Below are 21,694 nucleotides of genomic sequence, written 5' to 3'. Positions count from 1 at the left end.
AATTTTTACTCCTCTCAGCATGGCTGAAAAACTAACAGGAGTCCTCTGTTCCAAAAAATGCAAACACTTCATGCAATATCAGTTCCCTTTGTAAACCCCAACATCCTTGAATCTCAAATGCCACTAAACCTGGAAAATAAAGAGTGTGGTAGAGATGCCATTAAAGTTAGTTATATTCACACTGGATTTTTAAGAAGCATCAAAACTAACCCAACAACACAGAGTGAATCTGCCTAATAACATGGCATCCCTTTTAGACCCCTTTTTAGGGTGTTGATGTACCAAACCTGCAAGTAAAGTATTTTTAAACAATCCTTACTGTTCTGATTTGGACTTAAATAAATTCCTAGAACTTAACACCTCACTTCTTATTGCACACTGTCTCTCCCTCACCCACCTCCTCAGATATTCAAGGATGTTCTCAGTTTTCACAATTAAATACAGAAAATACTGTTCCTGTACCAGCTTTAATTTGTCGTCCCATCAAAAAACATGTGGTCACTTGATAAGGAGTGGAAAGGAAGAACTGTTGATGAGTGAGTCAGTGCCTGACCGGATGCATCAGCCACTGCTCCCCCTCCAATACCATTTAGACATCTGGTGGCTGGGAAGAGGAACGTATGAGAAATGTGACCACTGTAATTCCCCACAAGCTGTAACTATTACACTGATTGTAAAAGTAGCAACAAAAAAATGTGGTAGCAGAGCTTCCAGGCAATCTGTTAGCAGCACCCAACCTGACAGCATGCTTCAGATTTTTGGAAACAGGGCATCTTCTCTTACCCCTTCAGAGATGAATGGTCAAGTGGGAAAGGGCCTTAGACCTTTTCCTTGAGAAATCAACACAGGTAATATTAGTCCTAGAAGGGATAAAATGGGGCCTACTCAAGAGTGTAAAATGAAAGCATTCAGTGAAATGAGATCAGAGAGTAGTAAAAAAATTCCATTAATCAGAAAAAAATGTTGGCCACTTCCTGAGAAACATACTCCGCTTTTTGCATCTTTTCATAATGCACAGCCTAAAAATATTATTCCTGCTGCAACTGTTAACGGAGACAGAAGAATGGCAGTCTGTGCTGGAGGCAGCAAGGGAGACATGAGCCAGGCTGGTAGGCTGGGGCCCCACCAAAGGTATGTGCTGCTATGTGCTGTTCCTGGCAGCCCACCCAAGGAGAACGGGTGTGCTGTATAACCAGAGGTGATGAAGAGATGAGGAGGTCCATCAGGGAAACTTCCACCCTACTGCTCTCTATCTGCAACTCCCTCCTGACAGTGTACAGACCCAGATCGCCCCTGTGCCCCACCTTTTCCCTCAGGCTTTAATTTTTCTTGTTAAATTCTCACGTCAGGAGCAGGCAAAGGTAAATTATGTGAGTAAAAGGAGGAGGACAAACTACTTCAGCAGAGCAAGATAACTGAATGAGCTTAAAAACTTACATTCTTTCTCTCCACAAACCCGCCACCACACCACCTGGTACATTTAGGAAAAAAAACTTGTCATTCTTCTGGTGAGGGAAAAAGTTACAGCTAAGACTTACTGGGAAAAGTTCCATGCCTGCTCATTAGTGAATCCACACCACTCCTCTGCTGCTAGGGGAGGAAGTTTCTGGTGTAAGCAAGAAGAGTTAGATGACTTTTTGTGAAGCTTCTCTTTCCTTGGCAGAATTTATTCCGTAATGGTGTTTGAATAATCTGGCTCTGCCCTGCCTTCCTTCATTTATACTCAAAACAAAGGGCTATGTTTAAGACATTCTTACTACAAACCTCAAAAACCTTCAGTGGATTTCCCTGATAACCTGTTCCTCTGCCACAATTTTAAGAAACGAAACACATCTGGAAACTAAAGACTTCCTCCTTCAAAGTCCTGAGCACTCTTACAGGTGATTCTTGTAACTCAGTATCTGGGACATGTTCAGCAACTCTGCCCTAACACTTCTTAAATAAGGAGCTAGTAAGATCAACAAATGAAAAAAAAAAAGAAAAGAAGAAAAAGCTAAAACAGTCCCTGTCTCCTGTGAGATTCTAACTAAAAGCTGGGCTTGTAGATGCAGGAAGCCATTTATTCTCCCTCAGCAGCTGGGTTACTTTACAGATACTGGGCCTCAAAAGTTATGGAAACTTTGACAATTATCTTGCAATGTCTCAAAAAAAGTGAATGAAGAGCAAAACAAGGTCAAGAGCAATCCGTTTTTTAAGCCATCTGTTAAAAATTCACTATCTAGATGAGAAGAAGGCAGCATCTGTGAAAAGTAAATGCACTATTTCATTGCTTTCTAAGTCTTCCTAGGAAGCTATCAAAGACTGCAAGGACTTTCTTGTTTAAACAAGCCTGAGTAAAAGGGAGAGGGAGGAAGAAGACTGGAAATAAAGAAATCCATATAGACCACCCACCAAAATCTGCCATAGTTATGTGATTCTGAATGTTATGATTAATGCATCACCTGATTTTGATTTTACCTGGTGAAGATAGGCAAAGCAAGTAATAGGTGTTCCTTTCTAACAACAAAGGGTGTTATTTTAGTGGTTAATTATATACATATCAGTCATATATATCGCTCTGCCATCAGTAAATCTTTATTACAGGTCTCCAGCTCTCTTTTTTTTTTTTTTTTGCACATTTTTCCATCTCTTGTATATATATAAGGGGTTACTATGCGCAAGCAAAGACAAATTACAGATGCATGTGAGAGAAAGATTGAGCAACTCAAACATTAATTTCTGGACACCCAAACATTCCTACACATAGATTCCATATTAATCACTGCCTTAGAAAGGACTGAGATCGTGATGTTTTTATTCTGAATAATAACATGTTTGTACATGAATATGTTGAAATCGCACTGGAAACTTTTTGTTTGTCATTTTGCTGTGCAGACTTCATTTTATGAACTTTCACTGACTCAGACTACAGTGTGGCAGCAAAGTCTTTCAAAAAGAAAAGACTTTAGAAAGGTGTATTTAACTTATACTTAGATTACAGTAACAATTACAGATGTTGTCTTCATGTACGTTCCAAAAGCAACCTGTCACATTCTGATGAATACAATGAACATGTCATGTGAAGAGCAAGAACAGAGAAAGGCTGAGCAAAATTTCATCATATAAGGAAGAATTAATTTTGGTGGCTCACATTCAACAGGTTAGCAGTGCAATTAGGACAAAAAGGCCTTGATAGTTGGATATCAACTATTGGATAGTTGTTATAAGGTGCATTTAGGCTGAACAACTGATTCCCAGTGAAGATCTCCAGCAGCCTGTTGGCTGCTTAAATTACATGTTGAATGTGTTTGGGCCACAGATTTAGAAGACATGAGTAACCTCTTCCAACACAAGAAGTGTTATACTTCAAAATATATTTCACACATTGGCACTGTTCTTTGCCATAAAATAAAACAATTCACTGTCACATGCCCTATAAGAATAGAAATCTAGGGTTTTGGCAAATCAGGAGAGCTAAATATTGCTAATCCATCAGGATTAGGAATCCAGTTTTAAGCTGCCACAGACAATCTGCAAAAAAGTGCGTAAAACCAAACAGGCTTTTACTTTCTTTTATTATCCACTATGAAACTGCCTACTGAGAGAAAGTGGTAAACAAACTATTAATGCTTATTGGTAACATAACTGCAATCTCAAACAGTTTACCATTTTACAGCTTAATGAAGGTGTACATAAATCTTTGAAAACAATTGCCACATGTATTAAGAAAAATTGCAGCCCTTGTTTCCTCTGGGTAGCCAAGGGCTCAAGGAGAATGAAAAATGATTGGACAACCAGGCTATAGCAGAGGAAAAATAACTACTGAAAAAGTAAGTTTGCCTGCTCTGCACCAAGGTCAGACAGCGCTATAAATTGCTTGTGTCAGGGGAGGAACTCCCAGAGCTTTCTTCAAAGAGCCCTTGCTTGCAGAAGAAAGCTTTCTCCAGCATCCTTACTATTTCATATTCCTGAAGGTATATTGTCCAAACGAATACAAAAAGACAAAGGGAGAAAGATAGATCAAGCAATACATGGTTCAGCACATAAAATTCACATTTTCTCTCAAAGCAATTGGAATGTAAAATTCTTCAAGCTTTCTCCAAGTTTGCTAAAATTATGTTGGAAGTAAGGAGTACAAACTGCTGCAGTAATAATTAATAATGGCAAATGCATATTTGCTGCTGTCACTGCACAATGGTTATAGTTTTTAAGAGCAGCAAATGAGACAAGCATGAATGGAAGATTGAATTCCTATGAGGAATGTTACAATACACAGTAAAGCACAGTCTACTCCTCTTGACTTAAGAATGCAAATCTTTCTGAAGAACTGTTTCTTCTTAGTTACATACATCTTGAACTTTCCACTCAACCCAATGATGAAGCAGTGTATTCTTTCACCTGCCAACAGGATGCAAGAGACTGCAGGCATGCGAAATGGGAGGAGCAGAATCAAGGGCAGACAGGAGCTGTTATCACCCAGATCTATGGTAAACAGTGATCACACACTGGTTCAGTGAACTGCAGTAACACTGAATGCAAACTTTAACACTACTATTAACAGGTATCATCATTGGCTTTCCATGATGGGACCAGGCATAAGAGCCAACAAAGAGCATACAAACTTACTTGGAGTGAAAATGCTCGTAAAGCAGGAATAGGGATTAAGGCAGCCATAAAGAAAGCAGTAACATTGCTGATAGATGTAAGGGCTACACTTGCTCCTGTTCGCTTCAAACATTCACCTGTTCTGTCCTGCAAAACAAATGATGTATCTTAAAAGTCAAGTGAATAAGGTGATGTCCTGCAAACGAAGGGGTCATCTGACAGATATAACACAGTAACAGTGAAAAAATATTACAATGAAATTCTGAACACAGGTGTGCATTTGAGAATAGTGAGAATAAACAGTATACAAAGTACTCTGTTTAGGAGAAAAGCAGATGGCACATGAAGTGTTCATGCTGTTTGTGGGTAGAAAATATTATCAGAGCTGATTCAGAACACAAAACTAAATGGGTTTATATAGGATATAAACCCATTATATCACTGTCGTTATATCAAATCCACTATATCAAACTGACATTATATCAAATATATGTGTATTTAAGTAGGATGTATTTTCCACTAGTCCCACTTGGTGTTCCCATTTTTCAAGCAAAATAAGCACGTATTAACAGCATGAGGCATAACATACCTATGTATCTTGAAGAAGTATGTAAGAAAAAAAAAAACAAACCACCAACCCAAAACCCAGACACCACACACAAAAAACAGAGGGAAATCAAGATAAACACATGACCCTTTCCCAACCCAACAGGCTATTTTGAAGCATATGGAGGTTGTAGTAGACTGAGTTGTAGTGCCTGCATGCCAAATCAGCTGGAAAGAGCCCAAGAAAGACACTGCTTGTACAATACAGCATCAACAAATATACACTGCTTTTAAATTGCTTGAGTTTGGATATGAAACTTTGGACTGCATGTGAAAAGGTCAATAAAAGGAAAGAATCATAGAACTGATGACACCATAGATTTCATAACATTAATATGTTATACTTTGAAATGTTATAGTCAACTACAAACACCAGAACAGAAGCCCCCCCAAAAAATTGAAAATAACTCAAATTTAAGACCAAAACAAATAAGTAAAGCCAGTAGTTGATACAAAAAAGAGAAATCTTTGTTTTCTAAGCTCTCCTTCTCCTCAATCATTACACATTCAGATTTTTGCATTCTTCCATTGAAAGCATTCTATCATTTAATTGTCAGACTTGTATTTGAGTTTGTTCCTAAATTTACACTTACTTTTGTTGAAATTTTGGGCAGAATTTGGACGACAAAAATTAGTCTTTGTATGACAATTATACATTTTAAATTTCAAGTCAAAATAAATCTAAGACACTATTAAAAAAGAAAAAAAAAAGAATCTGAACCTTCCAAAACATTCTATGATCACATGTATTGCCATTATTTCCTATTTTGACAGAAATAAGAATTTCCAGACCCTAGGAAAAGCGTTTGAGAAAATATATAGGTTTTTCTAATCACTGCTAATTAATTCTGGATACAGTTATCTTTTCCTACATAACATCTTTCATTTTATCTTCCCCCAAATCCCCATTCGTTATTACCTCAAATGGAATTCTCTTATTCTGCCCTGTTTCACTAAATGCATGTGCCAGAAGGAAAACATCATCTACACCAACTCCAAGAGCAAGAAAAGGCAAAACCTTGGGGGAGAAACAAACAAAAAACAAACAAGAAAGCTGTTTTATGATCTGCCATGCAGCTACCCATTAAATGGCTAATTAAAGCAACTTACATTACACTATTCACAAATCCAAGGGTAACATGAAAATCAAAAGGATGTGATACAGCTATTAACTTTTATTCTGGAATACTGCTGAGGAACTTGCAGCATACCGTTTACAGGTACACAAAAAATGATTCAATTTTGGGGTAGACAAGAAATATCTGACAATAATTCAAGCTGTAGTAAAAATATTTGCAAAATCTAAGCATCCTGATAATTCAGATGTAAAGACAAAACCTACAACTTATTATGTACAACTGGATGCCTCCACTCATGCTGGGAACAGAAAAATCAAATAACCCAGAATCTAGTAATTATACAAACTGCATGATATTTGCCTTTCAGTATCATTTTACAGCATGACCACATAATTTCTTACAGCAAAAGCTATGAGATGGGAGAAAGGCACAAATAAAAATCTCATGCCAAAATACTTTTGCAGGTTTTTTGCCCCCTAAAGATTCAGTTGTGTTCATTTACTAGCAGAGTACTTGTAATTTAACAGCAGACTTGTGTCTCCTAAATACCTGAGTTGTGGCAGCATTAAAGGAAATTCCAATCAATGAGCACAGGCCCAATCCTGCAGCCACTGAGAGTGCAACCAACAAGACTCCTGCCAGCCCCACGGCACCCTGAGACTTGGCACAGTCCCACCGCAGCATTGTTAAACAGGCGTAGGCAAGCTAAAGCAAGGGGAGGGGGAAGAAGTTGAGGGGAAAAAAGCAAAATATCAGAATGGATCCTTGTCTAACAGCTATCTCTTATCAACCAAAATACGAACATTTTTAAATAGAATAGACACATCGCAAATGTCACACAGAGAAACAGGTGACAAGCCTGAGACAAGTTTACAAACTGTAGTTGATATATATATCTAAAATGTTCTGGACTGCTGACTGGTAACAATAAAATATTTAATCCCTGCTCTACTACCAGAGAAAATTAAATACATTTATTTTATTACCATTAGTAAGTAGCCACTAGCTACTCTGATAACACTGACATCAGAAAATGACTTTAGGATGTCATCTAGGGTGGTCGTAGTAAAGGAGAGCACCTTCTGAGTAGAGTTTTGTGCAACACTTTGATGAACAACCTATGAAAAGAAAAATAAAATTAGTTGTGACTAAAGAAAAAATTTATTACCATCTTCTACAGCACACATCTGAAATCAGCTACTTTAGACTTAATGTCCCTGCGAAAGCCAGCACCCTACACAGAGATTATGCTGATGCTACACAAATCTGTTTGCAAACTACTGATTATCAGACATGAATTTGCATCTTTCAGGAAAGGCTATTGCTTTCCTAGCCCGTTCCAAACGTTTAACTGTAACACTCCTCCCGTAACTCCACCATGCATTTACTGCAGTATGAATTTTGCCTTTAGCCCAAGCCCAGCAATCTCTCAAGTACTCCTCTTTCCCCCTCCCCGCCTGGGCCATTCACAGAGGTCAGAAGCAGTGCAGCAGAGGTCAGAGCTTGGGACACAGAGACCATGTACTGTCACACAGCCTTCCCACCAGGGCTGCTGCTGGGAGAGCAGCCTGTGACTGGCTAATGTTTTCCAGACACCCTTAGAATAACCATGCCAACCAAAAGTTTTGAATGCCAGCTAACTCTCTGGTTCTTTTTCAGCCCCAGCAAACCAAGTGTCCCAGACAGCAAAGAGCAAAACTTTCATGGCTTCTCATATGTGAATAATAAGCAGCTCCTTCATTGGAGGGGAGGAGGCAACTTAAAAACTGCGTGGCAATAACTCAGTTCTAGTTTAAGCATCTTCCTTGAAGAAAAGCTGTGACAGAAGCCAGTGGATCTTTGCAGGACTTCATAGTATGTTATCTAGGTTATTTTTAATTTTACCTCAACATACATCCTCTGCCAGGCTTCCAGAATTGCTGCTGCCTTATCCTCATTCCAGTTGATATGTGAAACATATTCATACCCCTTGAAGTGCTCATACATTTGCTTAGGAGTCATTAACTGAAACATGGTTTGCAAAGCCTGGGCACTGTGACATGGAGAGAAGAGCATAGAGAAGGAAGAAGCATAAAAATGAGCATTTTCAGGAAATTATTTTTATGACATCAAGTCACAAATGAGACTCTAACAGGAGCTTGCATGAGTTCTTGTTTTATAAGGCACATGTTTGTATTAAAATTTAACAGAGTATAATTATTCTACTGTGTATCTGATGCATCTGTACTGGTCTGTGCAAATATTGAGGCTAAATCTGGTTTCACTGAAGTTAATGAGAATTTTGCCGTCATTTTCAATAGGATCAGTTTCAGGAGCAAAGAAAGTAACCCTACAAATCAGTTATAAAGATCATGATTGACAGACAGATTACTGTGAGGATGCCACAGGAACACATATTTCTATGAGATCTTGTAAATGCTGTTGGCAATTTGTCATTTGAATACCTTGATCTCTTTCGTCCCTTGGAGACAAATGCCAGATTAAATTCCTGATGCCTGACAATCTGCAAGGACTACACAATGAAAACCACTATCCATCTTGAATTTCCACAGTGTGCAAATGTAACCAATAGTTTTAGAAGATTAAGGAACTATCTTATTTTTCATTAAAAATGCATAATTTGGCTACTTGTTGAAAGAATTACCAATGTTTAGTGTGCATGTAAAAAAGGTCAACATTCATATTAAAAGTTCTAGTAAAAGTTCTCTATATTATATATGCAAGAATTGTAGAATCACAGAATGGCTTGGGTTGGAAAGGACCTTAAGATCATCCAGTTCCAGCCCCTCTGCCATAGGCAGGGACACCTCACACTAGATCAGGTTGCTCAAAGCCTCCTCCAACCTGGTCTTGAACACTGCCAGGGATGGAGCATTCACAAATTCCTTGGCAACCTGTTCCAGCTCCTCACCACCCTCACAGTAAAGAACTTCTTCCTTATATCTAACCTAAATCTCTCCTGTTTAAGTATGAACCCATTACCTCTTGTCCTATCACTACAGCCCCTGACGAAGAGTCCCTCTCTGGCATCCTTGCAGCCTGCTTTCAGATACTGAAAGGCTGCTATGAGGTCTCCATGCAGCCTTCTCTTCTCCAGCCCCCAACTTTCTCAGCCTGTCTTCATATGGGAGGTGCTCCAGCCTCCTGATCATCCTTGAGGCCCTCCTCTGGACTTGCTCCAACAGCTCCATGTCCTTCTTATGCTGGGGACATCAGAACTGCACCCAGTGGGGTCTCGAGAGAGAGCAGAGGGGCAGAATAACCTCTTTCAACCTACTGGTCACACTTCATTTAGCTTAGCATGGTCTACAGTTTTCAGGACAGTTCTATTTCACAGGCTTTTTTCCCCACTGAAGTCCAATATTCCATGACTTCTTCAAGAAGTCTGAAACAAACAAGTTTGTTTTACTGCTCAAAACATAGACATAGAAACAGACTTTTCTCTATACTGAACCTGAACAAGAAGTTCAGTGGAGATTCTGGAATTCTGACAAGTCAAATGAATGCCACATTATCCAAATTGTTTTTCCTCCTCCTTTTACTTTGATGGTACTTCAAAACATGCTCAAAAGTGTTCAGTGCTTTAAACACTGTTCAACACACATTCTATAAATAAAATTGCCAAGAAAAAGCTTTCTTTCTGAGCAACGTACATTAGCATTCTGAGGTTAGAAGCAGGAAGCAATGACTATTCCTTAAATTTAAACTACCTAATCACTTTTAAGTTCTTTCTCTTGAGACATGTCCTCCTAAACTGAGATTCATGAAGGGCAGTAGATTTTGCATGATCCTCCCCCATACCCCAGAACTCAAACTCTAACAAAGAAAAACTTTGACGTTTTCTTTAAACATTTACCTGACAAGTTTACCAGAACTGTTCTTGACTGTACCACCTATAATTAACTCCTCTTGCCAATGCATATATTTTCTCGACAGTCCATAGCATCCACCACTCAAAACAGGGGCTACATCAAGAGGCTAGAAAAAGTTTTTAAGAAACAGTTAATCAGTTTCATATCTTTAGACAAACTCATACCCTAATTCAACACCCAGTATACCAGAATAACACGCATTAAACACACAATCCAGGAGATCTAGGAAGAGAAATGTTTTCAACAAATCAGACTGAACAGATCAGATGGATACGTGTAGACGAGACTGTAATTTCTCCACAGTGTGAAGTAATTGATAAAGGGACACATAAAACTGGGGTCTGTGACTTCAAATTCTCAAAAAAAGTCAGCAAAACTGACGCTACTTTGAAAGAAGGCTTTGCTGCACTGCACAAGCATATAGTGTCAGCTGTATTCCAGAAGTGGCTATGTCAAAGGCATCAGGTTTGCTCAAGTGCCACATCACCACATTGCCATTCTCAGACCGTAGCTGACAAGTGCACTCTCAGTTTAAATACATGGGCTCAAGCACCGTACCACAGAATGAGGGAAACTTCATAACTGCGGGCTAAGTGCATGTAACAGGAACAGAAAGAATTTATCACTCAAGAATACAAACTATATCTAGCTTGGAAGAAAATGGTACCTTCTTTTCTCCTCTCTCTCACCCCCACCAACCTCAGCCACACTTGAAAAGATATACACAAGGACAATGAAACTCACTTTAGTGGAATTTTTATTGGGAGCTGTAATTGGGCAATCGGGATCAGCAGGATTCAAGCAGGGTCGATCCATATAACCATGACCAACCTCTGCTTTATTCAGCATTTCTTCCCAGCTCTCCACTTGGTAGTTTATTTTCTTTAACTCTTCCAAGAATTCTAAGGGGTCAAAGTTGATCCACTGTAAAGGAGGCTTCCCTCTGCAAGAAAAACCAGGAGAGAATGACACACACAGAAAAGACAAAAGAAGTACCAAAACAAACATACTTTTAAATTTCATATTTGCACAAATAAACGAGTTATTTTCCATTATAAGGTAAAACTTTTTCCCATAAGTTTGTTTTGTAAAATGTAAGGCATGTTTTAATTAGATTTATGTACTTTTCTTGCAGCCCAGTTGCAAATTTAACAAAAATATTCAGGTCTTAAAAAGAACTGTGGAATAACCACAGGTCAAAAATACTTCCATTTACAAGCAAAGCAAAACAAATCATCAAGCACCTAAATAACAAAAAAGCAGCCAACTGCTGCTTCAAAGAATTAGGGGGGGAGGGGAAAGGGAAAAAAGAGAGGGAGCTGAGGAAAGAAAGTCTTTCTCATAGTATCAGATTACTTCTTGCTAGTCTACTAATCATCTTGCAAATGTAATCAATCAATATAACTGATCTTTGTTTAACAATGCTGCTCTCCTTCAAATGACCTGGCAGCTTGACTATCAACCATCAAGCTCTCCTGCTACCATGGTTGTCACCACTATCGCTGTCAAGTCTTCCACCCCCCACTCCTGAATTTGTGATGTTGACAGACTAGAAAGGCTTTTGGCTGCCTTATTCTGCGATTCAAACCACACTGTATCTGCTTAACCAGGCTTAAGTCATTATTCTGAATCTCCCAACCAGAAAACACAAAACCCCTTATTTCCCCATCTAAAACTGTACACTAAAGGTTAGAAGATGGCCATTGCAAATTGCTTTTACAGAGACATGCAAACCAGGACAGAAACAATAACTTAAATGCTAACTCTTGCATAATTAACAGAAAATGCCTGCACAGATTAACAGTTAACTCTTTAAAGGATTCAGGGCATATTATATCACACTTGTAAACTGTGAGAAACCACCCATAAAAGATACTATATGGTTTCTTTAATGATCTTAGAAGCAAAGGATTTGCTCTTTAGTCCTCAGGAAGACTTGAGATTTAAGCCAAGACATTTTCTTAGGAATTCCCAGCCAACTAAGTTTTTGGGGGGAGGGGGAAATGAGGGGAGAGAGGTGGTACATACACAAAATCAAACCAAACCAAAGCAAACACCAGAAACAAGTTTATCTCAGGGAGGAAAAAAAAAAGACACACAATTCTTAAAGCTTGAATTCAGAAAAACTTTTCTGCATGCTCACAGAAAGGGAAAAATAAGGTAGGATTTAAATCAATGCTATAAATCATCTCTTAGAAAAAGGAAAATCTTTTGTCAGTGGAGGAAAAAATAACCAAAAATCCATGTGTATTTTCTGTAGAGACAGTACACTTTGTCTTTTATTTTTCTGCTAAACCAGAATTTGAGTAAACAATGGGAATGCAACTGAAAAATCATACACAGTTACACAATAAGAAGCAGTCAGACCAGACTTCATTATAACAGAAAGTTATAAAAAATCATGCTTACAAAAGATAGGCAGTTCCTGACTGTAGCTTTGCTCCCTCCCAGAAGCAGTCCAAAGGAGTGATAATTAAGCAAGGATAAAGATATTCTATGATCTGTCAAAACCAAAAAGGGGAAAACCACAGTTAAATATAATCAAAAGAGCACAAGCTGAATCATGAAAATAGACGAATCTTGTAACCAGGTGCTGACTGCACATACCTGGTCCATGTAACCTGCTTCTGTGATGAGTTCTCCTGATTTGTAACACAAATGTTCCAATTTCCACTGTCTGTAAGAAACAGAAAGAACAAATTTTTTTCTCTCTGGGTTCAGCTGTAACAGTTATTTTTCTCCTTCTTAGTAGCTATTGCAGGACATTTTCTTATACAATTATTGAAAAATTATCTTTAAAATGTAATAGACATTTAAAATTGTAACTCAGATACACATACTGGCCTCAAGCAGTAAGTAAAGCATTCAGAAAGGCAAGTAGTATTCAGCATAGATGAAAATGCCTCACCAAAAAAAAAAAAAAAAAGGAAATGCCTTTCTTTTTGTAGTTACAGACAAGATATTTGTTTCAGTTATTCTCACACTCTCTGTAAAACTCATTAAAAACAATGGAGCTGCTTCTGGATGTTCAGGCTAGTCAATATCTGTTAAAAGGACAAAAATCCACCTTTATATAAATGAGACTGTTTGTGACTTAAGATGCCACTCAGTGACAGAAGTGAGAGAGAAGCCAGCTCCAGCTCAGAAGACTAGACTATTCCCAGCTGACCCACAGATGCAGAAGAAATGAAATCATTATGATTTCTGCCCTCCTGTTTCAGCTATGAGTCAACTTCCACTGCCATGACTTCTAAGACCTTAGAGAAGGCAGGATCTGGGTTAAAGATAAATGGAGCTTCAGCATTAGTTCATTGAGGCATCAGCTGGATGTGCTGAAAAGATGGGCTAAAAGACAGGGGGCTTCATACCTCACAGGCAGCACCCCTAGGCAGATAATCATGTAAGTAGAAACCCCAGAGGAACCACTTTTCAGGGAGACATCTTACTAGCCTAAAGCTGGTACCTTACTAAGGTGCACCTTTATTATTTTTTGTTGGACCACACACAGCTTCCAACCTTCAGTTGCACACATAGACACTCTGAAGACCAGCTGTACTATGTTATTAAACAGCTATTATTTCACCCACTGCCATTTCCCTTTATATCCGAACTATTAGATGGATGGTAACCTGTGCTGCTGATCACAATCATTATGTACCTCATGATGGTGTCAGCAACTGAATTCAGCTCTAATATGGAGGGGTTTTCAATGTGAGGAATCCCAACCATAAGATCCTATGTTTAAGAGTATAGACACCACTCCTTTACCAAGACCAATGCTGGATACTGCAGCGCTGCCCATAGGGGTACACTCTCACAGTCTCTTCCAACCCCACTTACCCCTTCTTATTTGTTAAAAGCCAACTTGTCACCACTATGATGGCACAAAGTCAAGTATCAGAAACCAGTGACACTCAAATCAAAACACAGCCCAAAGTGAAAGGCTCTGAAGTGCTGTTTAAAAATAGATGGAGGGAAGCATGTGCCCACTTTTTAGCTGTTAGAGATGGCAAGAAAACTTTTGCTTTTTCACTTACCTGTTGTACATATAGACATGTACTCTGCTGGCCTGAAGTGCAGAGTCAAGGTGCTGTCGGAGTGCTTCTGTTGTTAGTACATTAGCACCATCTTCCTGTGGAGTCTGGATCATGAGCTGAGGGTTAAACATGGCCTCTTCTCCAATCTTCTGCCGTGTGTAATTTAACTCCCGACTCACTCGTCCACCAACTGATGGATAAATATCAACAGCTTTGTTATTAGCCAGTGACTGTTTATTCTAGATTCACTTGATGAGCACTCTCCTGTCAGAAAAACTTGACCATCATGTTTATGCGTTATTTGGTCTCAAACTGATGACAGTATAACTTTAAAACTAATATTTGAGTAACACTGCAAAAAACCTATGTTCCTCATTAACCTACCATTGCCTCCCCTGCACTAAAACACTGACGTGTAAACTGGAGCCTCAAATACTTTTGTCTATATTATAACCAATATCCCATATGTAAAAATTAAAAAAAAGCAAGCAAAAAAGAAAAACCTTTTCCTTGCAGACCAAACCAAATGCTACCTACACTTTCTTACACTTGTATAAACAGTCCACTCCAATAGCACATTTCAAGATAAATGGTTTTAATTTACACTCTTCTCCTAAATAGTTTGGCAAAGGCAGAATGCTTCTCTTCAGTTAAGAAAGGGAGGAGCAAAACAGTAAGTGTGCAGGAATACTTCTTCCAGCCTTAAATAAAATTTAAAAAAAAGGGGGGGAAATAATTACCAATTTCACATGAAGAGATGCAGTTGTGAGTGCAGCAGACACTAGTTTACTCCAGTGGTCCAGAACCTGCACAACATGCTGTGATACAGGGGATCATTCATGAGCAACATCTGTTTTTCAACCCTTGTGAGCTGAATGGTGTGCCCCATAGTAAGACATGGTGGGGATTTGGGGGGAGAAGAAAAAAGAAAAGGGCAGAGAGAAGCAGTAGAGTTGACAGGCTCTAGAGGGAGCCACATTCAATTTGCCTTGACAGAAAATATCAGGTGAGAATTGAAAATTATCTTCCCTCTTACAAAAAAAGCATTCAGCTAGAGTTCATCTACTTTATACAATCTCCCCTTTAGTGTCTCCAACAAATGCACGTGGGAGGCAGGGTCAATTAATTAGCTGAATCAAGACCACATCCAGATGAGGAGGACAAGAATACCACTAACATGTTGTTTCCATCCCTTACAATTTACTACCTTTATTGCTCTGCTGAGTCCAAGCTACAGACCTGGTCTAATTTGTTACATTTTTTTTCAGCCCTAGTCAGCTTGGCACTGGTGATCTGAATTACTGCCAAGGTTTAGCTCTGCAACAGTGTGAACAGAAATTAGGCATGTACATCTATCTCCTCCTGGGTTGTATAGCAGAAAACTGATCAGTAACCAGTTGGCAGCACAGGAGATGGCATTCCAAAGCCTGAACAGGGACATACTTTTTCAATCACTTGGGCCTTCAACCCACCCGTAGCCCCCTGGAGCTAAAAGGACCACCAGGCAAGAAGCTGGGCCCCTGCATGGATAAAGCTGTCAGAATGAGACCCCCAACAATTAAACCATACAGTCATTCTGGCATGAAGCATTGCTTAATTTCTTGTTCAAGAATTCTTTGAAGAAATAAGTGTTTCCACAACACACTCCATTTTTTCAGCCTGTCACACGTGCATTACCTCCGTCCTCCAAATAAACAGTGACCAGTTCACAGTAAGGAAGGAAAAAAGAAAAACCAAAGCACAACTTCCTTACCCAGAGTCCCTTTACAACTTCTTAACATCCCTCTTAGTAGAGTGGGAGAATAGACAATCACTGAGACTGCATATGCATGGTAACAAAAAGTTATTGTTAACTTTTATCAAGAATTAAACCCTGAAAGTACTTTCACTCATCAGGTTTGTGTTCATGCCACCTTTCTCCACCAACCAGTGGTCTATGAAATACTAACAAATTTTGCTTCATCTTATAGGAATATAGGCTGGGGGTAAGGGAGAAGAGTTCTCCTAATCTGTAATTCTTTGAACCAGAGCTTTGTTTTTCAGTCCTTTACACCGCAAATGTTTCCAAAGGCAAAATGTCCCTCTCCCTCTTTTGTGTCTCAATGCCAGTCAAGACAATAACGGCCCAGTTTTACGAGGGCTGTGGAGTCTACCATAAACTTCTGATGCTATATTCTTTCCCATTCTACCCACAGTTTCCTTTTGAATTTAACCAGGACTTGAACCAACAAATCATACTTCATGCAAGACAAAGGGTGGCATTCCTATCTCTGCTGAAAGTGACTAACTGTTTACTATCAACAGAAATGATTGCTTCCTAATCAAGGTGCTGTCAAACCACATTAACTTCACTGAACAAGGCAGATTTAGAATTCAGAATTGCATAACACAAGTCAGTCATCAGAACAGAAGCTGTTTTTTTTCCCCTTTTAACATTCAAAACAGGAATAGCAAAACCACCCAAGAAGGCAGGCGCACATTCCAGAACCCAGCAGTAGATCCACTCCACATTCTTCTTAAAGCATTACACCATTTAATTATTTCCTTGATGGATCTGTTTTGTATGTTTCTTCAGCCAAATAGAGTACAGGCAATTGTAGGTACTTTATACGTAACACTTTATAAGGTAACACCCAGGTACTAAGAAATTATAAATGTAGATTGCAGAGAAAAATTCTGACTGCCAAAGTTAGATTATGTGAAAATACGTGGACAGACCAGAAGCAAGTGGATACATCAGTGGCCTTTCAACATAAGAGGAACAATAAAGAGCAAAAGGGAATTTAAAAAGTTTCTACCAGTTATGTTTTCATTTATTTTAATTAAAAGTTTGCAAAGATCACTGGAAGCTGCCATACCCAGAGATCTTAAGCCTTCACAATCGGCACAATCGGCTGAATATGCTCTTTCTAAAAATCAAGTCCCTTGTTGCCTTTTGGGGGGCTTTTTTTTCAGACTACTCATAGCTGGTGCAAAAAAACTAAGAGAGAAACCACTGAAATGCACCTGAAGCCTCTCACCTTACTGTGCTGAAGTACTATGCAGTACTATGCTAAACACACACACTTCACAGAAAGTCATTTTTTTGCAATTGCATGAAAAAAAAAAACAACAAGATAACACACATTATAGTAATGGGATTTCCATACTACAGGACAAAATGATATAATGGAAAACATAACCAGGGAACAAAATTCTGGTGTTTTGTGATTTTCCTTTATGGAGTGCTTTCATATATTTGGTGACAACATTTTACACTTAAAATGCTACTGATTTAAATTGTACTTATGGAATACAGTACCATTATTTCCCATTTTATTCCATGTCAAAGACAGACAGAACTATTTCACTTTAATATCCAGGTGACAAAATCCACGTCAGTCTCCTTTTTCAATATATCAAAAGCCACTTGGTGACATTAAGTCCTGTTTTACATGATTCCTTATGATTTAGTGCCTAGAGTTGGTAACACATATTCCCACAAGCCAAAATGCTGATTTAAATAACAGATCAGTAAGTTGTTTCATGGCCAGTGGTAACACAATTCAGCAGACTTGATGATCTTAATGGTCTTTTCCAATCTAGTTGATTCTATGATTCTATCATTCCAACAGTGTCATCAGATTCTGGGTGTCTGCTTACTACACCTGCAATGTAGTCTGCCTACTAGCCTAGAAATGAGATACAATGCCAGCTCTACAATTTTGCTAACAGATTTTTAAAAAGGGGTAAAAAAATCACAACAAAGTAGTAATATCATGTCCTAGCACCATTTCTTACTTAATATCAGGTCCTAATTCTCAGAAATATGTTTGAAGACCAGTGTTCAATGTGAGATAGTTTTATTGACAGCATCTTTTTTGTTGAATATTACTCCTTCTTAAAATAATGTGGGTTTTTTCTCCAGAGAAGTGGAAAGTGTCTTCCCCTTCCCCCCCACCCCAGGCTTCCTTCTTAGCATTTTGCTGTAACACATGAGATCTGCTTTGAACAAGTTAGCACCCCATACCATGAAACACACTGCTGCTCCTCCTAAACTTCCACACTGACTCAAATAGAAGCTGGTCAAGGTACTAAATTCTTTGCCCTTTCTGAGTGGCTGGAAGAGAGCTGTAATTGTCAGCGTGGATGCTGGATTGTTAAGAACTATGTAAGGACCACCATGTCTCCCTCCCCCAAGAGCAATGAACAGCTGTCAGGTGGTAACAAGTTTTAGTCACCCTTAACTTGAGGCAGACCTGAACCCGTGACCTAGAGGTGAAAGGCTCTAGATCTCACTACGAAGCACTGAGGTCACAGTCCCAGTGTTTCAGTAATCACACATTAAAATGCTTCAGCACATCTTGAGTGAAAAACCCAGAAAAACAAAACTGCTTGTCTCCAGTGTATCTCTGAACAACACGTATGCACCCTCCAATGACATAAGAGCAAAATCATATTTGTTTTCACTGGCACAATTCCTGGCAAATTTTCTTCCACTGACTTATTGACAATTTCAGGGTTACTGGGTCATTCAGTATGTGCTCATTTCCACTGTGAATGCCAGTGTCTTACCTATGTCTTTGTCACAACCAGCATTCAAAATTTACATGTCATTACATTAACATGCTTTTAAAGAACTCTGGAAACCACCACTAGGAACTGCAGTCTCTTCTGCACTGAGTAGTTTCAGTATTGACTTCTGCTGCAGTAAGAGATCAGTCCTAAATCAATGAGTGATAGCTGAAAATCACTGCTAGTTAATTTACTGTCTGATACCTGAAAAGGCAGGAAACATTTATTTCTCAGAATATCTGAAATGTTCCATTTCATGTTACTGGAATTGCATCACATACCCTGAGGTTTCGTTATTCTTTTCAGACATGAACGCTACCTCTATTAACCATTCGTCGCCTTGTGCGCAACTGAGCCACAAGTTGCTCAGCAAGCTCCCTCTAAAACAGAACATTCTTTACAGCCAAACACTTGGGATAAAAATGCTTGCCTACCAATGTGTAGGACTGACAGGCAAGATTTCCAGAAACACCCACTGGGTTTGGAGCCTAGGTTCTTCCCTTACAATCCCTTGAAGTACATGAACGTAGCAAAACCTTCTGGAGAACCTCCTTTCTGAAGACTATGGGTCTTAAGGTGTTTCCACGTGAACACTTGTTGGAGGGCTGACATATTTCTGCTTTGTTTGAGCAAAACCATCTTTTCCTCTTTTCTAGGACCATACATGTGTAGCATTAAAGAAATCCAGACCAACTCTTTGACAGCAACAACTCAAAGCAATAAAACAATACATGTAATATCCACAGGCACCTCACACAAACAGTGTTTTCATTTCATCCCTACAAAAAATGCAGATACTTTCTGATAAATCAGATGTGTAGATTAGCACTCCTTACAATGCTTACGTTATGGTCTGAGCATTAGACAAGGCAGGCAACCTCTGCAATTTGCAGTATTTGTTACGACCACAACAGGAAACAAAAAGAAAATAAAACCCCTTCATGACTCAGTAACCATATAAAAACAAAGACTGAGAATAATATCCCAATGTGTTCACCCAAGACCCAATGTTTACCAATCAATCCAAAGAGCAGCAGTGTGCAGAGGAAGACAAGAACAGCCCAGGCTCACAGGGAGACCACACAGCCCCTCCTGTGCGATGCTCTCCACCCGGGGCAAGTTACTGGGCTGTGGAAAGCTGCAGGCACCTTGTCTTCTCACCCTTCATCACCCTGTCCCTGCCAGGATGGGCACAGGAAGGGTTTTTTGTCTTCATACTTCTCTCCCTGGCAACCTACATAGCCTGTCTTCCTCAACTTTGATTGCTATTAAGGAATTTCTTGTACTGCACTTTCTCAAGTAGTCTCTCTCCTTGTGCTGTTGCATTGGGCATCCCTATTACATGCATACACAGGTGTTACTCAAGAACTACAAAATGAAATTAGTTTCAGCCCATTACAATGGTGCACAGATAAGCCAGTCAGCCACAGTTTTACTTCCCTGTCATAACTATGTACCAGGATTAGAAATGTTTGCACCTGCCACACAGCAAAAGGCAGTACCTAATGACACCAATGACAACTTCTATTTTTGTGCATCCTTGATAAAGGATCTCATGAAAGTAAAACATGGAAGCCAAATATTACTCACACAGGATCAAAACCTCCTATAAAGAAACTGAGATAGAGAACTGAAGTTCTCTGGCAGGTATGAAGATTACCCTGCCCTTTACTGGGCATGGAAAAATAATGGCCTTTTGATTTAAAGCTTCCTGTTGCTCTCTAGGGAGTTCTGCCTTTGCATTCTCTCAGATGTTTCAGCTTGTCTGTGCTGCTCTTTGTCAGCAACAGAATATAGTTTTTCTGCACACAGTCAGCATTAGTCAGCATCCTGACAGAAGAACAGAGAAGACAGCACCTTCCTCAGAATTATCATTCTCTAGGCCTGACTGGCAGAGTAGAGGGGTAACACTGTTTGGTGGGAGGAAGTGCAGCACACTTCCATTGACATCTAAGTCAGTACAAGAAATGGGACTAATTGACATGTCCATTTCTCAAACTTTTAAAACGCTGACTACTTGCAGAATCAGAGCTGCTATTGGTTTACATGGTTGTATTTTTAACTACTGAGTGTTCAATATTATAATGTATTTGATGCATCTGATACTCCAATGATACTAAGAATGGCTCTCATAAACCCATTGGGATTCCATTATAGAAAAAGTTTTGGTTACCTGCAATAATTTCTTTTCTGCTCATTTATTTAACTATGCAAAATAAAGACTTCACAGTGAGTGACTAAAATTGAGCTACTGAAAAAAAAAAAAATCTGTTGAGAAATGATGAGCTTACAAGAGCTAGAACACAGTGGTAAGCAATCAGTGTCTTAAGGAGAATACATGGTAATGCAATAGCCTGTGCAACAGCTCAATGAAAAACTGTCATCTTTATCACACAATTAGACATGATCTCTGGCAGGACTGGACTATGGCAGTCAGAAATTCCACGCAGTGTCTAGGTTTTCTCGCACAGCATTTTCCCTACTGAATACACATATTTTGCGTTACAACAGTATGTATGGAATAGTGATGGTTGTATCTGTCCAAGTTAAGACAGCCTGTGCCATACCATCTCCCTTCCCAACGTCCAGTTGGACACTCTATGCTTCTTCTTCTTCTTTTCCTCCAACAAAAGGAGGCCCTCTGTCTAGAATATTAACACATCGCATGTGAAGATGTAATCAATTTCAATCTCTCTTTAGCACCACGGACTTCTAGAAAATCTAGAAGCAATGTGACCATCTCAACCATTTTTGTCACAATGAGAACAAGATAACACAAGGTTCTTAGTTTTTGCTTAAAAAAGAGAAGAAGCAAAGATAAAAGATAAAAAGACTATGGCCTAAAAATGCAAAAAAGTTACCAAAAAAAAACCCCCAAGAACGATGCACTTCAAAATGCTGTTTTTTATCTCCTGAACCATCACAAGATATGAATTAAGTTACCCCTCACACATGCTGGGGA

At 39.0% G+C, this 21,694-nt stretch overlaps 1 protein-coding gene across 5 annotated transcripts in view; it reads right to left on the bottom strand.

Annotated features, from left to right (window-relative positions):
- Positions 1 to 21,694, bottom strand: part of PTCH1 (patched 1) — a 67,523-nt gene that overhangs the window by 28,997 nt on the left and 16,832 nt on the right. For all 5 annotated transcript variants that reach the window (XR_008974554.1, XR_008974553.1, XM_057426428.1 and 2 more), the window contains 10 exons: positions 14,179 to 14,368; positions 12,749 to 12,818; positions 12,551 to 12,642; positions 10,886 to 11,084; positions 10,126 to 10,247; positions 8,154 to 8,301; positions 7,256 to 7,387; positions 6,819 to 6,974; positions 6,110 to 6,208; positions 4,606 to 4,731 (listed from right to left, as the gene is read on the bottom strand). Coding sequence is in view for 3 of the 5 variants with exons in the window: in XM_057426428.1 (XP_057282411.1) it covers positions 4,606 to 4,731; positions 6,110 to 6,208; positions 6,819 to 6,974; positions 7,256 to 7,387; positions 8,154 to 8,301; positions 10,126 to 10,247; positions 10,886 to 11,084; positions 12,551 to 12,642; positions 12,749 to 12,818; positions 14,179 to 14,368 (1,334 nt within the window). In the remaining 2 variants the exon portion in view is untranslated. The remainder of the gene's footprint in view (positions 1 to 4,605; positions 4,732 to 6,109; positions 6,209 to 6,818; positions 6,975 to 7,255; positions 7,388 to 8,153; positions 8,302 to 10,125; positions 10,248 to 10,885; positions 11,085 to 12,550; positions 12,643 to 12,748; positions 12,819 to 14,178; positions 14,369 to 21,694) is intronic.

This window comes from Pezoporus wallicus, unplaced genomic scaffold (assembly GCF_028554395.1).
Source record: "Pezoporus wallicus isolate ANWC-B61680 ecotype Strahan unplaced genomic scaffold, APGP_CSIRO_Pwel_v1 contig_7162, whole genome shotgun sequence".
NCBI lineage: Eukaryota > Metazoa > Chordata > Aves > Psittaciformes > Psittacidae > Pezoporus > Pezoporus wallicus.
The sequence above is the reverse complement of the archived record's forward strand: the minus strand, read 5'-3'. Positions and strand labels throughout refer to the sequence as shown.